The sequence below is a fragment of the Tasmannia lanceolata genome, unplaced genomic scaffold (assembly GCF_043159265.1).
Source record: "Tasmannia lanceolata isolate RefF3 unplaced genomic scaffold, GAP_Taslan_0.1 ptg000008l, whole genome shotgun sequence".
Taxonomy (NCBI): Eukaryota; Viridiplantae; Streptophyta; class Magnoliopsida; order Canellales; family Winteraceae; genus Tasmannia; species Tasmannia lanceolata.
The window spans coordinates 14,172,960-14,188,644 of record NW_027518685.1 but is presented as its reverse complement, the minus strand read 5'-3'; the positions used below and the strand labels follow the sequence as shown (position 1 = coordinate 14,188,644).

General features: G+C 35.9%; 1 protein-coding gene across 3 annotated transcripts; it reads left to right on the top strand.

The window, feature by feature from the left end:
• The first annotated feature begins 1,116 nt into the window (after window positions 1-1,116).
• Window positions 1,117-14,414, top strand: LOC143884473 (uncharacterized). Of its 3 annotated transcripts, none has more exons than XM_077388074.1 (13): window positions 1,117-1,505; window positions 2,223-2,358; window positions 3,411-3,547; window positions 4,291-4,492; window positions 5,433-5,671; window positions 8,555-8,666; window positions 9,317-9,461; window positions 9,584-9,726; window positions 10,744-10,913; window positions 11,814-12,122; window positions 12,229-12,284; window positions 12,527-12,741; window positions 13,001-14,414. In XM_077388074.1, exons 1-13 carry the CDS (start codon window positions 1,296-1,298, stop codon window positions 14,191-14,193), a joined length of 3,267 nt encoding a protein of 1,088 aa, XP_077244189.1. In that variant the 5' UTR covers window positions 1,117-1,295; the 3' UTR covers window positions 14,194-14,414. The 3 variants fall into 3 exon arrangements, with proteins under 3 accessions (XP_077244189.1, XP_077244190.1, XP_077244191.1); XM_077388076.1 differs by having other exon boundaries at window positions 1,447-1,505; window positions 2,223-2,303; XM_077388075.1 differs by lacking the exon at window positions 2,223-2,358 and having other exon boundaries at window positions 1,366-1,505.
• Window positions 14,415-15,685: the final 1,271 nt, after the last annotated feature.

Sequence of the window (15,685 nt, the reverse complement as noted above, 5' to 3'; positions counted from 1 at the left end):
TTAAGCAATTCTTTGTTTTCAGATTTCCCTTATCTAATGTGGCCCCCACCAAATGACTACTTCCTATCATGAGACAGGTCACAGGTGTACGGTAGAGATTATAGTGGACCACCAAACCAATGTAAGCAAGTCTTTTGTTCAGGCTCTGTTTCTTACAATGTAAGATGGGAGTAAAACAAGTCTTAGACTGGTGTAAATTTTGTTTTATGCCCATCTTACATTGAAAGAACAGAGCCTCATTGAATTCGTGAGAAAGAGAACAAATGAACATGATACTAAGTAGAAATGGAAGTGGAATATCATATCGAATTATAGATTTTGAATTAACTTTTCTTATTTATTACCATGCCACAGAGTTTGAAAAACTAATATTAGCCTCTTTCTAGAAGATAGTTTATTGAGCCCTGCTTGTGCCTTGTAGACGTTGTGGCATAACGTGATCTGATCCATTGATCCGAACAATGGATGATCATAGGTCCGGCTAATATGATCCTAAGCTCTTGATGTATCGAGTAATGTTTAGCGTTTTATTAGGAAAAGCTAAACCATTGATTTTTGTAGTCCTTTATCTTATGTGTGGGATCTAAGAACAAGATCCTGTGGGTTCCACGTTATACAAGATCAATGGTCTTGACTTCACAATCATGCCTGTTTTATTTATTTATAATTTTTTTTTTTTTTTCCCCGGGGGGTGGTCTTATTCTGTATTTGGTCTAATTTTCCTTCAAAGGGTCTGTTTCATTTTACCTAAAAACAAATGGGAGTAAAATTTGTTTTACGCCCATTTCAGGTCGAAAAAATGCAGCCCAAATGGGTTTAAACTTTGAACTGTGAGATCTGATAATTACCGACTGTTTTTACTGTCTGAACTTCATTTATCATTTATTAACTCTGTTTGCTCATGAATCCTCTCTCTCTCTCTCTCTCTCTCTCTCTCTCTCTCTCTCTCAAACTTATTTATATTTCAAAAAAATAAAATAAAACATAATGTCTAACAATGTCAGTCTCTCATGTGCAATATCTGCAATAGATCTTCACCACCCACCACTCCATTTATCCATTTTATTCATTTGCCTTTTCATTTTTTTTTTCAGTTGCCTTATTTTCCAAGACAGTCATTTTCACCAACAATTCCAGCAAACAAATAAACCATGCATTTATTGCACTGAATCCTTACAGCATCCCCCACCACCAATGCCTTTCTTTTATCAGTTCAAACCATTCAAAACATACTCCTCAAACTCCCATTCCTCTCATCTGTAATATGGGGTTTTATTAAACCTTAGTTTTCTGAAATGGGTTTGAGCAGATTTTCTTCCTTGGTTTTGCTCTCTTTGTTTTTTACATTTTTCTCTTTAAAGGCTTATGGTGATGGTTCAGAAATCTCAGTTAAGTTCTTAAAGGCTCCTTTGGCTTTCTCATCTATCAACTCAGCTACATTTGTGTTTGGAGTTTCAGTGGGCAGAAATGGAGATATTTGCACAAATTGTAGTGTCAAATGCAAGGTTAGTTGTTTCTGTTTATACCCATTTTTGTTCTCTTTTTGTGGGTCTTCTCTTTCTTAGTTTTCAGTTTGAACTGATAGTACTAGTAGGAATTTGATCTTAGTGATCTTGTAGTTCCAGTTATTAAAATGCTTTTGAGATCTTTATGTATGAAATTAATTGGGGTTTAAGGAAAGATTGTGAAGTTGTTTTTGATGGGTAAAGATTGTGAAGTTGCCCTTCTAAAACAGAATAGAGGATTGGAAAACTAGATCAGTTTGATTCCTTCAAAAAATAAGTTCAGGAATTTGGACGGGTGATTTTGTGGGATTGACCAAACTATGTAATTGCTGCTTTTGGAACTAGGAGTAGACATTATAAAAAATCAGAACGTGTGTTAATAAAAAAAATTGTTTGGATGATGATGATGCCAGTTTTCCTGAGGGACATGTTCCATTAGCTGCTTGAACTGTGAGGGTTGGTTAGGCTAGAGACAGTGGACTACTGTATGCTTGGGAATTTAGGAATATAATCTACATGAATTTTCTCCATTTAAATTCATTTAGTTCACAGCACACACACACACACACACACACACACACACACACACACACACACACACACACACACACTTGTTTAGCGCTCCTCAGTTGCAGACTTGCAGGTTTAAAATTTAAAGGCCTCTTTCAGAATCCAATTCCTTTCTCGCTCTAACGTTGATAATACAACATGATGCAGCTGGATGATCAAACCTCTTCGAACTGTCAATCTAGAGAAGCTTCTTATACAGGATTGGATGATGGAGAGCATACATTTGAGGTCTGCATCAATGGGTCTCAAGGAATTCGCTGTCCTACCTATAACTGGACTGTTGGTTAAGAAACTGTTCTCTTTATCCTTATTGAATTCTTTTGCAATTGTTAATCTAAATGGTTATTTCATTTTGAGCAACCTCCTGGACATCCAAAATGACTTTTAACATTGGTTCATGAGCAAAATTCCCTTTCACAATAAATTTATTCAGGTGACTGGAGTAGAACCTGAAAAAATGTGTTCTTAATTGACGTTGTCATCAACAGTGTTAATTTAAAGGAAGTACCTTTTTATTCTTTTTTGTTTCTTTTGGCTCTAGGTTCTCTTGTAACTGTCATAATACCAATTTGCATTCCTAATATTGATTAATGAGTAATGGTCTGAAGTTCTCACTCCTACGAATTTCAAATGACAGACACAGGAATTGACAAAAAAACAAAAAATTTAGTGTTCTTAAAGGTTCCACTTCTCAGGGTAATGACTTGGTTGTTAGGATTTGGGACCACAAAACTCGTATTTTTATTCACCAGAAGATTCAGTCCTAAAAGCTCAAATAAAATATTTTTGTCATCCTGAAAAAGACGTGAACACATGATATTATTCTTTGGAGATCCATACACTGAAATTATATGTTTGTTAAGTCGGAATTAGTTTACTTTCTTTTATCTTCTGTAGTGACACATTCCCTTGTATTGTTAGATATTGTTAAAATGGGAAAACCTCATTTGTGACATCCTACTTTCTCAAATTTCACTCTTGAGTCTTGACAAACCAGGAAGTCTGTTAGAGTGACAAGAGATAGCCTATTATTCTTGCAAAATATGTGCCTAACACATCAACAAAATAGCCAGTCACTTTTCTGTTTCGTAGGTTCTCGAATAGATAATTGTCAGTGTGTTTTATGTTCTATGTGTCATTAAGAATCAGAAAATTTTCAAACCACTGCTTCTTTCTGCCTGTGCTTCCTACCATCTATCATGAGACAACCTATAATTATGGTTTGCGCATATACTTCAGTTAAAAGGGATTTTGGGTGTATTGCAAATATAAGAGGGACTTGGTTATGGCAATTTTACCTGCGAATTTGCTAATGTGATGATATTTTTTGTGCAGATACAGTCCCTCCTACAGCATATGTTACGGCTGAAAGATCTTTTACAAATGCACTAAATGTTTCTGTAGCTATTTCTTTCAGTGAACCATGCACTGGCCGAGGTGGATTTGGGTGCCATTCGGTGAATGCTTGTAATGTGAGTTGGTGACAAACTGAGCTTCTTCTCATTAAGAAAAGGAGATTCTTGGATTTTATTTCCCAAAAGTGTGGTTACTTCGATTTTTCTTTTTTTAAAAAGAAAGAAGTGTGGTTACTTTGAAAAATCAACTTCTTCAGGAATTTCATTTTGCAAAGGGTGTTCCTTAAAGCTCCAGAATAGGAAAACTCTTCAACTGGTTCTGTTCAAGTGAATAGCCCAATTGCCACTGTAGCTTTATGAAATTGTGCCTTGAAAATTGTAATACACTCCTATTGTGCATAATCCATATTGGGGGATTGACCTGGCAGTCTTTCACCTGTTTTATCTGTAATAAGTAAATTGCCAAAATTTAAGTTAACCACTTGTGGGCTATTCTAATCTGCACTCTGATTAATGATGTCTAAAATGATGATATGTGATTGATGCTTGGTGTTAATTTGGAATTTCATAAAACATGATTACTTTTTAAATGTTAATTTCTGTTATGATGCTGTCAATGATGTATTGTGGTGTCTCTTATTTTGTAATTCCTTTTTAGTAATTGATTCAACTTATCCATTATTTTCTTTTCAAATTTTTAAACTGGATATCCTCCGGGCTTTCCATATTTCTGAGAACAAAGTCCGCCGTTTTCATACAAATTAGCTGGTTGTAATTTAATTTAGGTCTTATGGCAATTGTGATTGCTTTGACCGATTGAAACACGTTAAATGACGTCTAATATGTGCCTCCTTTGGCAGCTTCTTGTATATGGTGCTGGCCAAGTAAGACCATCTACATTCAGGGTTCTTCAACCAGACCTAAAATTTTCTCTTCTTGTGGAATTAGCTGCTAGTGCGCAGTTTGGACGAGTGGTACTGGTAATGGATAAGGATTTCTGTACAGACACTGCTGGAAACAGGTTTAGAAGAACCACAAATTCAAGTTTTTTTTTACATTTTGGTATGTCGTGTTATCTGTTCATTCAAATTTAACTGTGTAATTAGTTCTAACTTATGAGCATTTTTTTTAATGTTATTCTTTCATGCCTAAATGCAAGGCCAAGCTTTGTTTATTTTCAAAATTGCTACCATCTTGCATGTGTTCATGCATTATATGATACCTTCATACATGGAAATAATTAGGATTTTTATGTGATTATAAAGATGAAACTGATTTCATCACAACATTTTTTGTATAGTGAGACACATTTCTATTTGTTGAGAAAAGCCGTTGGGTAAATCCGATCCAATAGTGCACAAGTAAACACAAGCCACAAGATGAACACCGAGATTTTACGTGGTTCAGCCAATTGCCTACATCCACGGGCGAGAAACACGATCTTCCACTATGAGAAAAATAATATACAAGGATTACAATGGATTAACCCAAAACCCACAAACCCGCAACCCTTTCCTTGACCTCTCAACCAAGACTGTACAAGAGAGTACCCCGAGAGAAAACCCCAAGAGAAAACCCCGAGAACAAACCCAAGAGGAACCTGAGAAAAACCCTTTCTCCTTCTCTCTCTCTGTCTCTTTCCTCTCCTCTCCTCCTTGCAGCTGACACACAAAGAGCCTCTCCGCCAACTTGATTGCGTGATGAAGGGTACTTTTATACCTAGGTTTCCAAAAAACCTAAACAAGCAACCTTTCCTATTTCCGTTTCCCACTAAACTTGTGAAACAACCAAGCTAACTTTTTATTGTATGAAATCTAAGGGATGATGTTACAAACACTTCTTATTTTCTCAAAGCTGATTTTACTACTATAGTCATCAATTCTTGAACTTTTGGATTATTATTGTAGAATTTACCCTATCTTTGTTAATGTGCACACTTTATCAATACACACCATTTATGTTAGTGTTAACCGCTTACTTTTTTGCTGGCTTGGATTTTTAGACAGAAGAAGTGTATTTGTGAATCTGACAACTCACATCCCAGAAAAGCTACTTCAACTCAATAGCGAGACAAGAACAGTACAGGCAACCAATAAAGTTGAGGATCTGAGAGTTTATTTATATTTCTCGGAACCTGTTCTCAATTCGTCTGCTGAAGTTTTGAGTGTTCTACACTCAAGTATTGGATTCCTTTTTCCTACTAATGGAAGAACCCTTGGGAACCGCCGGTTCGGTTATCTGGTGAGTATTTCCCAATATAAAGGAACTATCGATTTTCCAGTATAATTGTCATATTACTGGGATTTAATCAGTCATTAATTCTTTCTAGTTTTGTTTAGCAGTATTGGGTGCTGTGGCCTGCTTATTATGTTCAATTTAAGTATGATGCATGTTTCGGAATTGTTATTTAACTATCTAAGCATTATATGACCTCCCCTGTCTTGATTTATGATGTGTTGGAAATACAATCTCCCGTGTGTACTACTGCTCATTCCATAACTGAGAACCATTAACTAGTCTGAAGAGTCTCGAGGAAGATCAGATAATAATCGTTCTTGTACTTATTTAGTCTTTGCCACATACAGACCATGTACTTTTTATGTTTGCTCACAAACTAATCACCTTGCATTCCATGAATTCAGTTTAAATGATACGCAATAACAGTTCTTCCAAGTATCTGAAGCCTGAAAGCTGTAATTTGTAACAAGCTTGGGTTGCATGACATATACACTCCAGCCTGAGGGGCATGTGTTAGAAGGGTATTTCGGTCTTTACATATGTAACTCTAGTAGTCACTTGCTCGCGTACACAGACGCACGCACGCACGCACGCGCGCGCGCGCGCACACACACACACCATATTATGTGAGAGTTCTGAGATAGACTCTCACCTTCTCCCTCTCTCTTCTTCATATTTGGTCACTAGGTTACATCGAACAGTGAGGATAGAAAATGTAAATATTGTGTCCAAACCGACCATTCAAATGAAAAGTGTTGGGATAAGTGGGGTAAACTAACATGGACAAATGAAGTGATTTATGTTAGTGATGGATCTGAAAATCTACATCATATGCCGCCAGATACTTATACACAATCAGCTACCTCTGGTCCAAGTAGATCTAGACTAGTATGCTGTGAGGAGTTTAACTCCTTAATGAAGTAATTTCAGCAAGTTTCTACTACTTAATCTACATCTACTGCGACATTAGCTCACTCAGGTGCTATTGTGCATCGTCTCTCAGTAGTCCTCTCCTTGAGTCATTGACTTAGGACTTCTGAGCATATGATTAGTATGCCAACTCTATTTCCTACATGTGATACATCTTGTTCTAAGTTTACTATTGTGCTTGCTTATGGGGTCTTACTGGAAAGGGAACTGTTAGTCCAACTTTATCTCTCTCTTTCTTCTGTATGTTTTGTACCTCAATTTCCCTCCCTTTAGTCTTCTTTCTGTTGTCAAACTAACAGAATCGCTTCACTGTTCAATGTCTTTTTGTCCATCTTGTTTTCCAAGACCTATATCTAGATATTGATCCTTGGTCTGATGTTGCTACTCTCAACTCCTGTGTGCCTGCCACTCACTGGCATTGTCGTTTGGGTGATCCGTCTCTACAGAGGTTGAAGTTGTCACTTCCATCATTAAAGTCAGTATCTCGACTTGAATGTGAGGCTTGTCAATCCTTCTAGAGTAGAGAGTAGAAAGTCTAAGCCTTTTGAAGTTTATATTTGGGGTCTTGCAAGACATAAGATTTTAGTGGCTTGTTCATACTTTTCTACATTTGTTGATGATTATTCTTGAATGACATGGATTTTTTATTATAAAACATTCTGAGCTTCTATCTATTTTTAAATTATCTCATAAGGAAAGAGAAATCCAATTTGGGACTTCTATTCATGTCTTGATATTTGATAATGCTCAAGAATATATGAAAATTGCTTTACAAGTTTATTGTGCCTCAAATGCCATAATTCATTAGACATCTTGTTCTGACACTCCCAACAAAATGGAGTGGCTGGGTGCAAGAACAAATATTTGCTTGAAGCTGCAAGAACCATGATAATTAATATTCATGTTCCAAAACACTATTGGGGAGATGTTGTACTCTTTGCTTGATATCTTATTAACCGCATGCCTTCACATATCTTATATAATCAGATTTCTAGTTCTGTTTTGTTTCCTGACCTGCCATTCTTTACTTTATCCCCTTGTATCTTTGGTTGTCTGTGTTTTCTTCATAATTTGGGTCCAAGTCCTGAGGCCTGACAAGTTATCCCATCATGCAACAAAGTGTGTTTTTAACTTTATTCTTGTACTCAAAAGTAATAACGATGTTTCCATCCTAGGCCCCGTCGATATTGTGCTTGTGTTGATGTCACCTTTTTTTAGGGTGCATCAACCTCTTCCTCTCACACCGTTTGCCCAAATCCTTGACTATGACCAGTAGCTTAGGAAGTATATTAAATAATATATAAATGAGAAACTTTACAATAGGCAAATAATATGGTTTGTTTATTGTATTGTTTTGGTTATGGGGAAGGCTTGTCAATTATTCTTTGGTACATTAACAGTCCTTCATTCTGAAGTTATTCCTGAGCTTTAGGTGAATTTTACATTTCATTTCAGTAACTCTTTCTCATAAGAAATTATGTCATGGTTTCAGTGTCAATATTTCTAAAATGGTGGCATTCGTTTGGGATGTAGTGTCACACAAACTGACATCCAAATTTCTATGCTTCAAATGTTAAATTAGTTTTATCTTATGGCAAACGAGGTTCTTCATTCTGAAGTTCTTGAACTTTAGGTGAATTTTTCATTTCATTTCAACTGTTTCTCTTTAGAAATTATGTCTTGGTTTGAGTGTCACCTTTCAATAATGGTGGTATTCGTTTGGGATGTAGTGTTACACAAACTGACATCGAAATTTCTATGATTCAAATTTAAATTAGTTTTATCTTATGGCAAATGAGGTTTCAAATTGTTGGCATTTTCCCCCAGAATCAGACATTTATCAAAATGCCACTATCCGGCCCTAGGCTTCTCATTTGCACCGTGGTTTCATATTTGAAGCACTTTTTTTTTGTGTGAAATTTTGACCATCAATGCCTGATTGAACTCTCTTTTCAGGTGAAAGATATTTCCAGCATTGCTGTTGTCACTATAAGTCTTGATACAAAGTCTATAATCAGTAGACAGGGGACTGCAGTTTCTCCAATTGACCCAGTCTCTTTCCTTTATGGTACCTTCTAAACTTGTAAAATGAAGTGATAGTGATTTCCAAAAAATCAGTCATTGGCTATTCTGCCAAATGAGTTAGATACTTCTCTATTAGTTTATAAACCAAAATATCGTTTCATGCATTTTGTATCAAAACCATATATCTATTTCTTGTAGTGTGAAAATCTAGGGTTGTTTTTTTAATGGCTAAAATGTAGGGTTGTTTCTATGAGGGTTTTATCGTGCAGCTTGATTACAGAGGGAAGATCTCAAGTTTAGAGTTCTCTTGGTAATGTCGACTTTTGTTTCTCCAAAGACGCTGTCCAATTTAAGTGACAACAAATTCGCCTTGTTTTAAAGAGGATATTTTTATTTTTCTCTATATTCTCCAAAATCCGTAAATATGTTCCAGGCTTGATATGGTTATTTAGTCTTTAATGAAACTCCAGCTATGTTCCCTACCTGTAAAAACCAAAGTGCAATCTATTCACCGCCTAGGAATTTTGATTCATTGATTTCGATTTTGGTCTGGATTAATTTAAGGTTTCCTGCAACAAGCATGATTTTGATGTAATGTCTCATGTTTTAGTGGATCAGTCCGTATGTATCTAGTAGATATCTTTGGTTTGATCATCACTTCCTTGACTTATGCAAATGGGAATGAAATGTTAGACTCTCAAAGGCCTTCTGTGAGGCTGAGCACAACATCAAATATGAGGACTCGTGAATGCAACGTACCAGTACTGATAAATTTCATGAAACCAGTATTTGACTTCAACTCTTCAGCTATTTCAATTTCAGGAGGACACTTGCAGAGGTAATTTACTTTCTAATTAATATTTACAAATTGTTTTTACTTTACAGCAGTATTAGAACACATGATGTCTTCATAAGTGGCGTTTGGGTCATTCTAATATGCATATTTTTTCTATTATGCAGCCTCCGTGAATTAAGTAGGAGCATTTATATCGCATATATACACGCTGAAGAAAATAGCATATCTGTTAACATCCCTGAAAATGTAACTGGCGATGTCGCAGGAAACAGGAATCTACCATCAAGCCATCTACAAGTTAAGCATTGTAAGGATGTCATGTTCTCCTTCTTAGTAAACTTTTCTGTTTAGTGGGTTATCTCTGGTTTAGATTAGTCATATCTCATTCTCATCAAAGACATATATGAAAACTCTGCAAAAAAAAATGTATCAGAAAATCCAAGTTATGAATAGTCAATTATAATTGATGTGGAAAATAGAATGTCCATTATCCTGTATTGATAAGTAGTTACAACTGTTTGGGTATAAGTGCTTCTGTTTCATTTCAATTTGATCAAATCATGATAGCAATTGTTTCAAGATGGTTGGATATGCTGGTGTCAGACAAGGACATGAGTTGTCCAATAGTGCCCTAGAAAATCCATCATGTATGTCTGGAAAGTTATATGATAATATTGAAATGTTTCTTGTTTATTAAATATATCAGTTTATAAAAAATATATTGCATATAGATTAATAGAAATGCGTCAAAACTAATTTCCTCTTTCAGGTATGAATAATGAAATACATTATGAACCTAGCAAAGAGACATGTAACTGTGAAGTTACCCATAATGGTCGGGTCAACTTGTCGTGTGTTTGATGTGCTCTTTAATTAATGCAATGTCCTCTTATATATGTATGTGTTCATTTATTTGCATGTGATCTTATGACCATATGTTAATTAAGTACACAAAGAACTCTCAGATGTGTTTCACAGAATAGCATTTTGTTCCACCATATTCACCATTGTCATCAGATAGCTATAATAGTTTTGTCTGCTGATATGATCATCATTGATAAAATGCTGTCGCAAGGGATTTTCTTAGTCCCATCAAATTTTGGCATTAGTAATTCACATAAAAGACTATCTCAAAATACTCATAATATATATCTTCTTGTCCATTAAATCGATCTTAACTTTCACTTTTCATTCTGCATTATAAAATACAATACCGAGTATTAATCATGAGAATTTTGAATCTTTTGTCAATGTCTTTCCAGTGGAATTTATTTTTTTTCAAATAAACATGTTGTTTTAATTTGACTGTATAACTCTTCTGCAGATTCCATACCAATTATCTCTTCTGTGCTTTCTACCGTGGTGACTGCTGCTTTTACAACGACGTCTTTAGCAGCGGGGCTGCTCACTATTTCAACTGCTAGCATCCAATCACTTGGGTTGATTTCAAGACCATCTCCCCATTTTACATCTGATCCCTCAAGAAATCTTTTTGTATGATACCTAACTTCTTTCAATAGTTGTCATTCGATATCTAACTTCTTTCAATAGTTGTCAGATTCTTGTGATTCATCTCACGGACTTCTACAAGCTTAAATTCTGAGAAATGACATTTGAATTTGCAATTTCCTTTTTAGAAAGTTAGTCGTGTCCCTGGTTATTTATATTTGGGGAAGGGTACCTCTTGGAAAGGAAATGGCCACGCCAAACACCTGTGGCCATTTAGATTTTTTGATAAATGATGATATCAATTCCTTTAGGAGACTCCTCTTTTGATGAGCTTTTGCTTTAGAAATGATATTTTGGTTATTACTTTACCCTAACAAAGAAGATATTTGATTAGTGGGAGATGATTTTTCCGCCCCCACCCCCCCCCCCCCCCCCCTCCCCCGTAGGATTATGCGCTCCCCTCTTTAACGTGAATAGTGGGCAGACTTAAACACTTTTTGACGTCAAATCACGTTAAAAGGGGGCCGCATAATCTTACAGGAGGGCCACAAAAATCATCGCTCTTGATTATTTTGTGCAAAATCATAATTCTAGGTGCCTAAACTATTTCTAAAGACAATCATGAGATTGCCCCAATTATTGAAAATTCATCGAAATAATCATGGTTGACGACATAAGTTCGCAAAAGTTCTTAGCAATATGAAAATAATTATTTCAAGCATTATGTAAAGTTCCAAAAACGCCTCTAATTTCTGAGATTTCATATCCTCTCATAACTTAGTGAGTATTTCAGCAATTTGGTCATCTCAAAAAGTACTGCTCTGGCTTCCTGAAGGCGAATCACAATGCGCTTTGGTTAAGCAATTCTCTCTAAAATTCAAACAGGTTTAACAGCTCTGAAATGACTGATGGGGCCCTTTTTGTTTATTTTCTTCTTTGGTACAGAGAATTGCATGCCACATTCAGGTCTTTGCGCAGTCTAAATGGTTAACAGTTACTCTGCCTGTTGAGTACTATGAATTTGTGAGGGGTTTACAATGGAGTATCCCACACCTCAATCTCCCTTGGGAAACTGGACACGTGCATCCAATTATGTTAGATTCAGGCTTGCCTGTCTTGGCACGTGCAGAAACATCAGAGAAACAGAAATCTGGAATTCTTAAGAACACACAATCGAGTAATGGGAAATTGGAAATGGATGCTTCCCTATTTGGATTGCCACTTACTCCCATGGAATACAGTTCATTTTTTGAGGTCAAGGGCCGGTTTATCCTTTCTTTTGAGTTAGTTTGATTCTTCTGTAGTATCTGTAGTATCACACTAATAATTTTATGGAATTGTGTTGATTTTATACGTACAGAGCCAAAATATAAAACCTGAAGCTGATTCTATCCTTGATTCTCAGAATGCAAATGGGTAAGTTGTTGGGATGTTTGTGATAGTTTATCTGCTTTAGTTTTTCTGCATTTGAATTCATCTTTAATTTATTGCAGAGTTCAACTTCGGATTATGAACTCTGTAGTCCATTAATTGTCATTTTTGTAATTAAGCTTGTGAGATAGAAAATTATAACATCAGTAGCTAGTTTAGATGGAATTATTTGAGACTTTTATCATTTTATCTTTTCTATGGCTTCTAACTGATTTTGTGGCTTGCAGATGGAAAGAGTTCAGTAGAAACATGTTCTGGTTAGCTGTAATTGGTGGTGGCCTGTTGTTGCTCCATGTTTTGGTTCTTTATATTATAAAATTCAGAAGAAAGGATTTAGAAAAACAGAAAAATTATGGATCACTCGTATTGCCAAGATTTGAGATATTCTTGATAATCCTTGCATTGCCCTGTTTCTGCCAGGCATCAGCTGCTATAATTAGAGGTAGTCTCAAACAAAAATCTGATGGGTCCCTCTTATACGTTCTTTAAATGTTTATAGAAATTCTCATAATCTCTTAATATCCCAAAACATCGTGCTTACTCATTTCTGTAAAACAAATAGATTTAGTAGCTTTTGCAAATCAGAGAAAGAATTCACAACCGACAAGTTTTACTGTTCATGTCAATGCTACTTTAGTATTTTCTCTCTTAAATGTGTTGGTTTAATAAGACATCTGATTTTATTTTCTTCTTCAAACAAGGAGGATCGACATCAGGTGTTATAGCTGGCATTCTACTGCTGGGTGTGGTAGCCTTTCTACTACTAGCCCTATTGTTGTTCCTCTCAGTTGGAATTACACTTGGTAAGTTACTCCAGTACAAGGAGATTCATCAAGAAGGCCTTGAATTCCATTGGTATCAAGATATTGTGAGAGTGACTTTGGGTCCTGGTAAAAGAGGTCAATGGGTTTGGAAAAATCAACCAAGCTCAATCTATCAAACAAAACTAGGCCCCTTGTTTGAGGATCTCAGAGGGCCCCCTAAGTACATGCTTTCACAGATTGCTGGCGGGAATCCTGCGAAGAACAGGAACCAGATCATTCCTTCTGATGATGAAACAGAGGATGCCAAGGCACCTTTTATCCAAAAGCTTTTTGGTATTCTCAGAATTTACTACACATTGCTTGAATCCATGAAACGGGTCGCTCTTGGAGTCATTGCCGGCACTTATTTAGCCAATGGGTCTTCTTCCAAGTTTCCAACATTAATCCTGTTATGCATCGCCTCATTTCAGCTATTTTTCCTTGTTCTCAAGAAGCCTTTTATAAAGAAAAAGGTACAGTCTGTGGAGATCCTTTCTGTTACCAGTGAAGTGGCTATCTTTGCAGTGTGTGTGGTTTTATTGGAGAAGGAATTTTCGGCTGTGAACGAAAAAAGAATTGGAATATTCATGCTGTTGCTGTTTTTTGTTGGGTTTGTTGCGCAAATGATCAACGAATGGTATGCATTATATAGACAGATAATGCGACTAAGCCCGATTGAGAACTCATTCTTTTCGGGCTTGAAAATATTTTCTGCTGGATTTTTATTGATTTTGATCCCACGGAAGCTACTGAAGAACTGGGATGATGGTTTATCATCAGATGGTGGAGACAGAGAAATTGGGCAAACAGTTTCTTCTAGTGACCAAAACAGAAGCTCAGGAAGCAGAAGCTCAGGTACAACAACAGACAAGCCATGGATAAAACAGTTACGTGAATTGGCGAAAGCTAGCTTTAGTAAAGAGGAGGCCGAGTCGTCAAAAGATCCTTCGACGAGTCAGAAGAGTGGGTTTTGGAGTGGTAAGAGAAGTGGGAGCTCATCTGTAACGTCGTCGGCAGATTTTAAGGCGAAACGAAGAAGGCTGTACGGAGATTTAGAAGCCCTTTTCTCTTCCAGGTTTGACAATCAATGATAATGGAAGATATTTGAACTTTTTGTGGAAAAGGCATTTTAGTCTTTGAAGCTTTTATACCTATTGGTGATCTATTCATGTGAAGAGTTTGTAGAGAGCCATTAATGGTAGAGGGTCTTGGGTTTCAGTCTAGTCAAGATGTTTGCATGGGCTTTGTAATTTGCTTTAAGATTATTTGCTTCAAGGATGGATATGAATGTCATACTAGATGTTCTGTAGCATTTTTTCCAGAGTGGAAAGCTAAAGCAAAAGGTGGGAAATGGGAAGCATGGGTGTAGAAAGAGAAAATGCAAGAAGCGAAAGATTAAGAAAAGTAAAGAGGAAATGTGGGAAGCGTAATCAGGACTCACCATGAAACACGCAATAAGCCTTTTTCGAAGCGAGCAAAAAGCGTATAGAAACAAATAGGGTTAATATTAGGTTGGGGAGGAAGAGTGAATGTAGCTTAGGGTTATAAGTAGTTATTAACTTCTTTCTTTCAATGATACAAGTAATGATTCATATAAGTTTTATTTGAAATCTGATGCAATCCCATAAGAGATTGCAGCGAAACCGCAGGATAAGAAGCTAATCAAACTCAGATGACTTTGGAAATACTTCGGCAAATCTAGTAAAATGTTAGATTTTCCCAAATTTATTCTAAAATTAAAACAAAAAATTTGACAAATAAGCAAACCACGATCAATACGTGCTTAGATCCATAGTAGAACATTAAGAGATCGAGCCAAATAAAATTCACATATAAAGTTCTCAAAGAACCTAAAAGCCTAAAGGCAAATTTCCATTCAATAATCAAAGAAAGTCTATCTATCATAATGCTTCCATGAGTTCTATTTATAAGAAAACAAAACCCTAAAGCTAACTTAATACTCAAGCAACTAATCATAGCCGTCCGTCTAAAATAACATAAATAAAACCTAAAATCTTGACTAAAACTTACTTAAAATATTAATCCATAATAAGCATATACCATATCCATAAGATGCCTATAACTTACCCAAATCAAGTCTAAATCGCATAATCTTGGGCTCTTTAGATAGGTAATCGAAAAATCCTTCTAAAAATACCAAAATTAAGCTAATCGGACAAGTTTTGACGCCCCAAAAAAAATACTACAAATAAAAGACGAAAATAGAAAATAAAAAGTAAAAGACTTGTTGAACGCCATGCATTCTGCATTATTCTCCCCAGGTTAAAAAAAAAAAAAACTCGTCCTCAAGTTTTTAAGTGTCGAAGAACAATCATCAAGTGAAACTGTCGCAGATTAAGCCACAATACATAATCTCCAAAACAAAAAGATAATCTCCCTTGATCTTGAACATGCTTGAGTTCATAAATATCAACGACATACATTAACGTAGGAAATAATAAAAACGGATCAATATAAATTGATGTAATATTTTCCCGTTGTCCAGTCTCTACTTGTCCACCTAATGTGCCGTCATATCCAACTTCTTTTTGCTCTTCAATCATGATTTCACAACACACATCA

Bases quoted from the DNA above. Each gene is read 5' to 3' on its own strand.
- LOC143884473 (XM_077388074.1), top strand. From the start codon at position 1,296: ATGGGTTTGAGCAGATTTTCTTCCTTGGTTTTGCTCTCTTTGTTTTTT. The intron at 1,506-2,222 runs GTTAGTTGTTTC...AACATGATGCAG, and splicing joins ATTGTAGTGTCAAATGCAAG to CTGGATGATCAAACCTCTTC. The intron at 8,667-9,316 runs GTACCTTCTAAA...ATGAAATGTTAG, and splicing joins CCCAGTCTCTTTCCTTTATG to ACTCTCAAAGGCCTTCTGTG.